The 11,081-nt window shown below is 42.3% G+C and overlaps 1 protein-coding gene across 6 annotated transcripts in view; it reads left to right on the forward strand.

Moving 5' to 3' along the window:
• Nucleotides 1–2,883: 2,883 nt before the first annotated feature.
• Nucleotides 2,884–11,081, forward strand: part of LOC112613111 (zinc finger protein 211) — a 21,665-nt gene continuing 13,467 nt past the window's right edge. Inside the window, exons 1-4 of one of the 6 annotated variants that reach the window (XM_025368336.1) lie at nucleotides 2,909–2,957; nucleotides 3,733–3,771; nucleotides 4,327–4,453; nucleotides 10,612–10,767. In XM_025368336.1, the coding sequence (XP_025224121.1) occupies nucleotides 4,420–4,453; nucleotides 10,612–10,767 (190 nt within the window). In that variant the 5' untranslated portion in view covers nucleotides 2,909–2,957; nucleotides 3,733–3,771; nucleotides 4,327–4,419. Of the gene's footprint in view, nucleotides 3,151–3,732; nucleotides 3,772–4,326; nucleotides 4,454–10,611; nucleotides 10,768–11,081 lie in introns of all 6 variants that reach the window. The other 5 variants (XM_025368333.1, XM_025368334.1, XM_025368335.1 and 2 more) reach the window with 5 other exon arrangements.

Raw genomic sequence — 11,081 nt, forward strand, 5'->3', positions numbered from 1 at the left:
ATTATCTTTTCATACACTTATTTGTCATCTGCGTATCTTCTCTGGTGAGGTATATAAACCTAAAGTCTTTGCCCATTTCGGTTTTTAATCAAGATGTTTCTTTTTTTTTTTTTCTTTTGAGACGGAGTCTTGCACTGTCACTAGGCTGGAGTGCTGTGGCATGATCTCGGCTCACTGCAACCTACACCTCCTGGGTTCAAGCGATTCTTCTGCCTCAGCCTCCCGAGTAGCTGGGACTACAGGCATGCGCCACCATGCCCAGGTAATTTTTGTATTTTTTAGTAGAGACAGGGTTTCACCATGTTGGCAAGGATAGTCTTGATCTCTTGACCTTGCGATCCGCCTGCCTCAGCCTCCCAAAGTGCTGGGATTACAGGCATGAGCCACCAAGTCCAGCCCTGAAAATTTTATATGATTATACAAAACTTACTTCAGCTAATTGTGCTTCATTACCTCATGAGGAGTACTGGGAAGTTTTGAGTACGTGCAATGGATGGAAACATTGAATTTGGACATAAAGAGTTGTGTCCTTTTTTTTTGTTGTTGGAGACAGAGTCTCGCTCTGTCACCTAGGCTGGAATGCAGTGGCGCGATCTCAACTCACTGCAACCTTCACTTCCCAAGTTCAAGTGATTCTGATTCTCCTGCCTCAGCTTCCCGAGTAACTGGGATTACAGGTGCCCGCCACCACCCCTGGCTAATTTTGGAATTTTTAGTAGAGACGGGGTTTCACCACGTTGGCCAGGCTGTTCTTGAACTCCTCACCTCAGGTGATTCGCCCACCTTGGCCTCCCAAAGTGCTGGGATTACAAGTGTGAGCCATCGTGGCTGACGAGTTGTGTCATTTTTCACTAGTTTTTCAGTTGGTTACCTGAAAGTATGAATTTTTAGAGCATAATAGGATTCAGCAGTCTCAGGTAGGAAAAAAGTAACCTGGAAAGATCCCTGCATGTGAATGCACACACAGCTTTCAGGGTTCTGAAGAAATCCAGCATGTGTGGAATGTAGAGGAGATACATGGTAGGAGGTGAAGCAATATGTAATGGTTGGTTGTGTAATATAGGCCCAGCCGAGAACTCTAACCTTTTTCCTAAAAACAATGACAAGCCCATTGTGAGATCTAACCAGATGTACAATAGTAGTCATTCCACTTATAAATTTTTATAGTAAATGTGTAAAGAAATACATTATATATTTGATAAAATCATTTTATAATTTTTAATTTAATTTTATTTTATTGGTATTAATTTGTCCTAAAGGATCATTTTTATTGTGAAATGTAAAATTTGATCTAGTATATATAAATGTATATGTGTACATTTAACAATGTGCATATATGTACCTTAAAATAATATAAACTTTCTGGGCGACAGAGTGAGGCCCTGTTTAAAATAATGATCATAATTTGATATTTTATGCATTAAAAACTTTTGGCTGGGCAAGGTGACTCACGCTTGTAATCTCAGCAGTTTGGGAGGCTGAGGCAAGAAGATTGCATGGCCCTAGGAGTTTGAGACTAGCCTGGGCCCTATAGGGAGACCCCATTCCTACAATAATTTTTTTTAATTAGCCGGGTGTGGTGGTGTGCTTGTAGTCCCAGCTACTCGAGAGGCTGAGGCCGGAGGATCACTTGAGCCCAGGAGGTTGAGGCTGCAATGAGCTATGATTGTTCTGCTGTACACCAGCCTGGACAACAATGAGACCCTGTCTCAAAAAAAAAAAATTAAATATTTTGATTATACAAAGAAAATGAACATTCATGTATTAAAGCTTCATGTTTTATGAACAAAACTGACTTTGCAGGCAGGAGAGCGTTTTCTGGGGGCACCAGAAGCAGGGAACTTTCCTTGTCCATTGGATTCAGGGCTGCCCACTATCCCTCCACTATCTTCCCGTCATAGCCCTGTCTGGCGTCTTTTGTCCCTGACAAAACCTACAAAAAGTGACTTTAACACTTCAGGCTGCATGCATTTGAAGAGCAATAAGATAACATTTTTTTCACTTCCAGCTACCAGTGGACATCTGCTGGGGTGGGCTGCATGGAATCTGAAATGATGTCTAAATACTGAAGTGATCCTCTACACTAGAGACTGATATACAGCTGACACCGACCCCCGCGGAATTGAAAATCCTCGTATTACTTTTGACTCCCCTAGACCTTAACTACTAATAGCCGACTGTTGCCCGGAAGCCTTATGAAGTTGCCCAGAAGCCTTATGAATTACATAAACTCCCAATCGATTAACATTTTGTATATATGCATGATATACGCATAACACATATATATATGATTACACATTTTGTATGATATATGCATTATATATATTTTAGTGTAAGAACTATACTTATACTAAAACAGACTAGAGAAAGGGTATCAGGAAAATTATAAGAGGCTCGTTGACATTTCACCCAATAAAAAAAGGAAAATAAAAGAATATGGAACGGAAGATACATTTACTAATCATTAAGTGGAAGTGTATCATCATAAAGGTCTTCATCCTTGTGTTCTTCACGCTAGGCAAGAGAATGAGGAGGGGCTGATCTTGTCTCTGGGGCAAGAGGTGGGGGAGCTAAAGGAGCACACTCGAAGTAACGTTTATTGGGAGAAAAAAAAAAAAAAAGCCTACGTGTAAATGGACCCGCACAGCTGAAACCTGTGTTGTTCAAGTGTCAGCCTACTTAAGACCTCAAACACCGAAGCCCCTCAGTCGCCCTGGAGGGCGGCAGACTCAGTTTCCTAGCGCTCCCAGCAGTCTGCACACAAGGCGCCGTCTGCCGCAGCCTTGGGGAGACTACATTTCCCAGAAAGCTTTGCGTCGAGCGGCAGTACTTTGATCCAATGAAAATCCAAGACAGGGGCATTTCCGTGTGGCGTGCCCCTCGGGGCGGGACTTCTGGCGTGTTCGCAGCGGTCATTTTGGCTGCCCTCCGGTCCGTTCTATCCGTCAGCCTCCTTGGTGTGCCTCTTCGGCATCGAAGTGACGGACCGTGAAGGCGCGAGAGTCAGGCCTGAGGGTCGGGGGCAGAGCCGCCCGCGAGCCCTGCCTGGGGATAGCGGTGCTCGTGTCCCCCCCCCCAAGTCGCCCGCAGCTCCGGGTCCAGCTCCGCCCACAGACTCGGATGGCGACCGCACTGAGGGACCCGGCTCCGGTGAGCACTGCGATCTCCGGACCTCCCCCGGCCGCGATTCTTAAGTCCCAAGTGAGGGGCACCAGCTCACGTTTCTGTAGCACAGGGTCGGGGACACTGAGGCTCGTGGGTGGGGCCCCTGTTTCTGACATCCGATGTGGTGGGCAGGGGGACAAGGGACAGGACCGGCGCTTGCAGAGCTTGGATGGGCGACCGAGAAGGGGGCATTCAGGAACCTGGGCTCCACATTGTTACTGCAGGGAACAAAGTTTGAGAGAGATCTACCTTTATTCTTAGGGCCGTGGGAGCCATAGAGAGCTTAAACGAGAGACACCATCTGAGTTAGGATTTGAAAAATCCTCTGCAGGCTGTTCAGTGGAAGAAAAGACTTTAGAGATGGATGAGGACGTTGAGGCAGAGGGAGGTTGAATATTTTTTCCAAGGCCACACAACTGGTGAGAGGCAGCACTAAGGACTGAGGCGCACAGGTTAGACGGTCGACCCAAAGTTACGTGGCTCTCGGCCGAGGCAAGGGTACAGGGAAGGTCTGTGCCCATGGAGCACTCCCATGATCACATTCCTCTGAGGCCTGCGTCTCCACAGGTTCCCATAGCTACAGAGGTACTTTTCAAGCTTACACAGGTAAGTGGAGGTATCTCAGCCCCTCACTGGTCTGGAATGTCCCTCCTTCCCTCCCCACACAGATATTTTCTTTAGATTTGTGGTGTAATGGGACTCACCTACCATTCTCTCAGCTGTTGGTTTGGGAACCCTAGAGAATCCCTGAGCTCAGGGTGCTGAGTCCAGGCCAGTGTTTCCATTTGGAGCAGCCAATGTAAAGGAGTGAAAGTTTATGATAGTACCAGCTTTTGGAACTCCTTGGAGGTGAGACTGAACTGGTTCAGGGAACTGCAGGTTTCCTTCATTTCTGTGAAGTTTGGCATCTATTGTGAGGAAGTTGGAGTTTGGGATAAGAGGAGGGAGATTTCTCTAACCCAAGTGTTGACAGGATACAGAGTAGAAAACAGAATGAAAACAGTGACTAATGGGAATGTGAAGAGACAGCAGGGATCAATGACACCAAGGTCTGGTGTCTCTTCTGACTTAGGGAGCTTGGGAGGAGAATGTATGAGGACATGGATTTTGAGTCTTCCAAAGTGAGACTGTTCATGGTTTCATCAATCCCTATTATGCTAGGGAAGTGTGACCTTTGAAGATGTGGCCGTGTACTTCTCCTGGGAGGAATGGGATCTCCTTGATGAGGCTCAGAAACACCTGTACTTCGATGTGATGCTGGAGAACTTTGCACTTACGTCCTCCCTGGGTAAGGCCCTCATACTCACCCTTGTGCCCTGTACCAGGCTCTGTGTTTCTCCTTTTCCTCAGGAGCAGCTCTGTCCTCATATCTGGACCATAGGCACTGCCTCCTTCCCCAGTTCCCTGGGTAGATGTTGTGGACTGAGTGCAAGCCTACTTCCCTTATCATCCCAGCCTAAAAGCACCTTGGGTAAGGATTTGGGATCAATCCTTACCCAAATCTTACAGTAAGCCTAATAGATCCCACCTGACTTGCCTTCTCCCTGTCTGGTAACTTTCTAGATCTATGGCATCCAGTTTTCCCTCCCTTCATGTACCCGACATTTATTTGTGCTTGACTGTGACATGAAATGCAGTCACTGACATTGTCACTATTTACACAAACCGTTCTTGAACCACCAACCTTTCCATTAACAGCAGAACACTCTAACGAATTGCACCACAGAGACACTACACAGACTGTTCTTATAAAAACCTCCTCCAAGGTGTTCTTCTTTGTTTGTTTTTAATTGTAAAATATATATAACAAACTTTACTATTTTAATCATTTTTTTTTTTTTTTGAGGCAGAGTTTCGCTCTTGTTGCCCAGGCTGGAGTGCAATGGCACGATCTCGGCTCACCGCAACTTCCGCCTCCCAGGTTCAAGCAATTCTCCTGCCTCAGCCTCCCTAGTAGCTGGGATTATAGGCATGTGCCACCAGGCCCAGCTAATTTTGTATTTTTAGTAGAGACGGGGTTTCTCCATGTTGATCAGGCTGGTCTCGAACTCCCGACCTCAGGCGATCCACCCGCCTCAGCCTCCCAAAGTGCTGGGATTACAGGCGTGAGCCACTGCGCCCGGCTTATTTTAATCATTTTCAAGTATATAGTTCAGCAGCATTTAGTACATTCACATTGTTGTACAACTATCACCACCATCCTTCTGTACTACTTTTTCATCTTATAAAACTGAAACTTTGTACTCATTAAGCAATAACTCTTCCCATCCCCTGGCAACCACTATTTTGCTTTTGGTCTGTATGAATTTGTCTACCGTAAGTACCTCATATGCGTGGGATCACACAATATTTGTTCTTTTCTGTCTGGCTTACTTCACTTAGCATAATATCTTCAAGGTTCATCCATGTTGTAATGTGTATCAGAATTGCTTCTTTTTAAGGCTGAATAATACTCTTTTGTATGTATTAGTTTATCCATTCCTTCATCAGTGGACACAGGTTGTTGTCACCTTCTGGCTGTTGTGAATAATATTACTGTGAACGTGGGTGTTCAGATACATATTTGTGTTCTTGCTTTCAATTCTTTTGGGTATTGGCCCAAAAGCAGAATTTCTGGATCATAAGGTAATTATTTTTAATTTTTAAGGAACCACCAGAATTGTTTTTCATGGCAGCTGCACCGTTTTACATTCCCACAAGCAGCAAAGGTTCTAGTTTCTTCACACCCTCACCATCACTTGTTATTTTCTGATTTTTTTTGATAAGTCATCCAAATTGGTGTGAGGTGATATCTCATTGTGGTTGTGATTTGCAGATTACTGATATTGAGCATCTGTTCATGTGCTGATTGGCTATTTGTATATCTTCAAATGATGTTTTTATTCAAGTCCTTTGCCTATTTTTAAATTGGGTTTTATTAATTGTAATTAGAAGTGTTAAATATAATTTTTTATTGAGCTTTAAGAGTTATCTGTGTTCTAGATATTCCCTTATCAGATACGTGATTTGCAAATGTTTTCTCTTATTTTGTGGGTTACATTTTTAGTGTGTTGATAGGATCCTTTGATGTACAAGTTTCTCATTTTGATAAATTCCGTTTTACTGTTTTACTTTTATTGTCTATGCTTTTTATATCATATCCAAGGAATCATTAACAAGTCCAGTGTCATGAAGCTTTTTCCTTGTTTTAAGAGTTTTACAGTTTTAGTGCTTACATTCAGCTCTTTGATCTGTTTTGAGTTAATTTTTATATGTGGTGTCAGGTAAGGGACCAACTTCATTCTTTCACATGTAGATACCCAGTTTTCCTAGCATCATGTGTTGAAAATTTGTCTTCTTTCTCCTGGTCAAAAATCATTTGGCCAGATATTTGAGGGTTTATTTCTGGGGTCTCTTCTAGTCCATTGATCTATATGTCTTTCTTTATGGGAGTACCACAGTTTTAATTTCTCTAGCCTTGCAGTAAGTTTTGAAATTACAAACTGTGAGTCTTCCAACTTTCATCCTTTTCAAAATTGTTTTAGCTATTCTGTGTCTCTTAATATTTCAAATGAATTTTAGGATGGATTTTTTTATTTCTGCAAAGTAACGTCATTTGGATTTTGATAGGTATCGCACTTTTTTTTTTTTTTTTTTTTTTTGAGACAGAGTCTTGCTCTGTCGCCCAGGCTGGAGTGCAGTGGCCGGATCTCAGCTCACTGCAAGCTCCGCCTCCCGGGTTTATGCCATTCTCCTGCCTCAGCCTCCCTAGTAGCTGGGACTACAGGCGCCTGCCACCTCGCCCAGCTAGTTTTTTTTTGTATTTTTTTTTTTTTTTTTTTTTTTTTGGAGACGGAGTCTGTCTCTGTCCCCCGGGCTGGAGTGCAGTGGCCAGATCTCAGCTCACTGCTAGCTCCGCCTCCCGGGTCTATGCCATTCTCCTGCCTCAGCCTCCCGAGTAGCTGGGACTACAGGTGCCCGCCACCTCGCCCGGCTAGTTTTTTGTATTTTTTAGTAGAGATGGGGTTTCACCGTGTTCGCCAGGATGGTCTCGATCTCCTGACCTCGTGATCCGCCCATCTCGGCCTCCCAAAGTGCTGGGATTACAGGCTTGAGCCACCGCGCCCGGCCGATAGGTATCGCACTTTCTATAGATTACTTTGTCTAGTATAGACATCTTAACAATATTGAGCCCTCTAGTCCATGAACAGGCATATGATATATTTTCTTTTATTAATGTTTTATTTAATTCATTTTAGCAATATTTTGTAGTTTCTAGTGTACAAGGCTTTTACTTGTTTGGTTAAGTTAATCTTTAATGTTTTATTCTTTTTGATATAAGTGGAATTGTTTACTTTTCAAATTGTTCATCATTAGTGTATAGAAGCGTAACTGATTTTTGCATGTTGTATTTGTATTCTTCTATTTGCTGAATTTGCTTATTAGTTGTAACAGTTTTTTCGTGGAATCTTTATGGTATTCCATGTATATTATCTGTGAGTAGGGATAATTTTACTCCTCTTTTCCCATTTTGGTCCCTTTTCTTTCTTTTTCTTGCCTAATTGCTACATTGAACAGAAGTGCTAAAAGTAGTCATCCTTATCTTGTTGTTAATCTTAGAGGAAAATCTTTCAGTCTTTCATTGTCAAGTATAATTTTAGCTGTGGGTTTTATTTTTGTTTTTGTTTTTTTTGCATATGGATTTTATTATGTTTAGTTAATTTCCCCCTATTCCTGGTTTACTGAGTGTTTTCCTCACGAAGAAGTGTTGCATATTGTCTAATGCTTTTAGTGCATCAGCTGAGATGATTGTTTTAATTTTTTTAGAGATAAGGTCTTGCTATGTTACACAGGCTGGTCTTAAGCTCCTGGCCTCAAGCGATCCTCCTGCCTCAGCCTCCCAAGTAGCTGGGATTACAGGTGCAAGCCATCACTTTGATCAGTTTTTGTTTGTTGAACCATCCTTGCATTCCAGGAATAAATTCTATCTGGTGGTAGTGCATAATCCTTTTAATATGCTGTTGAATTCAGTTTGCTAATATTTGGTTGATGGTTTTTGCATTAATAATCAAGGATATTGGTCTGTAGTTGTGTTTTCTTACACAATATTTGTGTCATTTGGATTGGAATCAGGGTAATGCTGGCCATGTAGAATGAGTTTAGAAGTGTGTACGCTACAGTTTTTTGAGAGAATTTGAAAATGATAAGTATTAGTTCTTCATTAAATGATTGTCTTTTTTTTTTTTTTTCCTTTTTGTGGAGAACGGGATCTCGCTATATTACCCAGGCAGGTCTCGAACTCCTGGGCCCAAGCTATCCTCCCGCCTCTGCCTCCCTGAGAGCTGGGATTACAGGTGTGAGCCACCGCGCCCGGCCAATTAAATGATTGGTAGAATTCATCTGTGAAGCCATCAAGTCAAGGGCTTTTCTTTAAGGTTTGTCTTTTTTTTTTTTTTTTTGAGATGGAGTCTTGCTCTGACACCCAGGCTAGAGTGCAGTGGTATGATCTTGGCTTACTGCAACCTCCACTTCCTGGATTCAAGCAATTCTCCTGCCTTGACCTCCCGAGTAGCTGGGGTTACAGGAACATGCCATCATACCTGGCTAATTTTTGTATTTTTAATAGAGACAGGGTTTCACCACCTTGGCCAGGCTGGTCTTGAACTCCTGACCTCAGGTGATCCACCCGCTGCCTCGGCCTCCCAAAGTGCTGGAATTACAGGCATGAGCCACTGCACCTGGCCAGGTTTGTCAATTTTGATAACCTTTTCAAAGAAACACCTTTTGGTTTTGTTGATTTTTTTTTTTCTATTGTTTTTCTCTTCTGTATTTTATTTATCTAGGCTTTAGTCTTTATTATTTTTTTCCTGCCAGCTTTGGTTTTAGTTTGTTCCTCTTTTTATAATCCCTTAAGTTGTAAAAATAGATTGTTGAGTTGAGATCTTTCATCTTTTTAAGGTTTATAGCTATAAATTTCCCCTTTAGTACTGCTTTTACTGTATCTCCAATTTATTTCCCTTCTGATTTCTTCATGGCCCCACTGGTTGTTCAGTATTGTATTTCTACAGATTTGTAAATTTTTTAGTTTCCTTCTATTAAGAGTTCCCAACCTCATCCCACTGTGGTTGGAGAAGGTACTTTGTATGATGTGTGTCTTTCTAAATCAAATGAGGCTTAATTTATGGTCTGTCCTAGAGAATGTTCTAGGTACACATGAAGGGAATGTGTATTCTGTTGTTGTTGGGTAGAATACTTTTTATATATTTGTTAGAGCTAGTTGGTTGTTTAGGTCCTCTGTTTTCTCACTTCTCTCTGATTCTTCTGTCCACTGCTGAGAGTCAGGTATCGATGTATTTAACTGTTATTGTAGAACCATCCATTTCTCCCTTCAGTTCTGTCCATTTTTACCTCATGTGTTTTGGTGGTCTATTATTAGGTGCATAAGTGTTTATAAATGTTATGTCCTCTTGCTCTATTGACCTTTTTTATTAGTATATAATATCCTTTTATATCTCTTGTTACCCTTTTTGATTTAAAGTCTCTATTGTATGATATTAGTGTAGCCATTCTTACTCTTTTTTGCTTGCTATTTGCATGGAATATCTTTTTGTAGCCTGTCACTTCCACCTTATTTATATCTTTGGATCTAAAGCGAATCTCTTGTAGACATCATAAAGTTGGATCATGGGTTGTTTTCATTTTAACCCATTCTGCCAATCTTTGTCTTTTGGCAGAGTTTAAGCTAAAAGTTTAGAGAGTTTAAGGCATTTACGTTTAAGGTAATCACTGATAAGGACGGGTTGACTTCTATCATTTTGCTCTTTGTTTTCCCCATGTCTTATAGCCTTATAGCTTTTTTGATCCTAATTGCCTACATTACTGCTTCTTTTGTGTTCGGCTCACTTTTTTTTTTTTTTTTTTTTTTTGTACTGAAACTTTTTAATTCCTTGTCATTTCCTTTGTGTACTTTTTCTTTCTTTCTTTCTTTGTTTCTCTTAATGGAGTCTTGCTCTGTCGCCCAGGCTGGAGTGCAGTGGGGCGATCTTGGCTCACTGCAACCTCTGCCTCCCATGTTCAAGCGATTCTCCTGCCTCAGCCTCCTGAGTAATCCCTCCTGGGATTACAAACACACACCACCACACCCAGCTAATTTTTGTATTTTTAGTAGAGACAGGGTTTCACCATGTTGGCCATGCTGGTCCCAAACTCCTGACCTCAGTTGATCCAGCAACCTCAGCCTCCCAAAGTGCTGGGATTATAGGCGTGAGTCACCATGTCCAGTTCTTTGTATACTTTATGTAGCTCTTTTTTTTAAATAGTTACCATGGGAATTACATTTAGCATCCTAAAGTTACAACACTAACTTGAATTTATACAAACTTAACTTCTTTAACTTTCCTTGTTCTTTTTTGTGCCCAGTTCTTCTGGGCCAGTGTTAGTTGCTCACGTGTCCTGTCTTTCCCTTAGGACTTACATCATCCTGGTCTCATGTAGTTGCTCAACTAGGACTAGGGGAAGTGTCCTCTGTTCTTCACAGGATGTTCATGACTCCAGCCTCAGCAAGATGGGATCAGAAAGGGCCTGGCCTACATGAATGGCACTTGGGAAAAGGCATGTCATCAGGTCTGTGTTTAAATTGCACCAGGTCTGTGTTTAAATTGCACCAGGAACCTGTCCTGTTTGACTTGTCTTGATGCCTTTGCCCGAGACACTTCACTTTGACCTTCCCCTCTTCATTCTTTTTTTTTTTTTTTTTTTTTTTTTGAGACGGAGTCTCGCTCTGTCGCCCAGGCTGGAGTGCAGTGGCCGGATCTCAGCTCACTGCAAGCTCCGCCTCCCGGGTTCACGCCATTCTCCTGCCTCAGCCTCCCGAGTAGCTGGGACTACAGGCGCCCGCCACTTCGCCCGGCTAGTTTTTTGTATTTTTTAGTAGAGAC

The sequence above is a fragment of the Theropithecus gelada genome, chromosome 19 (genome assembly GCF_003255815.1).
Source record: "Theropithecus gelada isolate Dixy chromosome 19, Tgel_1.0, whole genome shotgun sequence".
Classification (NCBI taxonomy): Eukaryota; Metazoa; Chordata; class Mammalia; order Primates; family Cercopithecidae; genus Theropithecus; species Theropithecus gelada.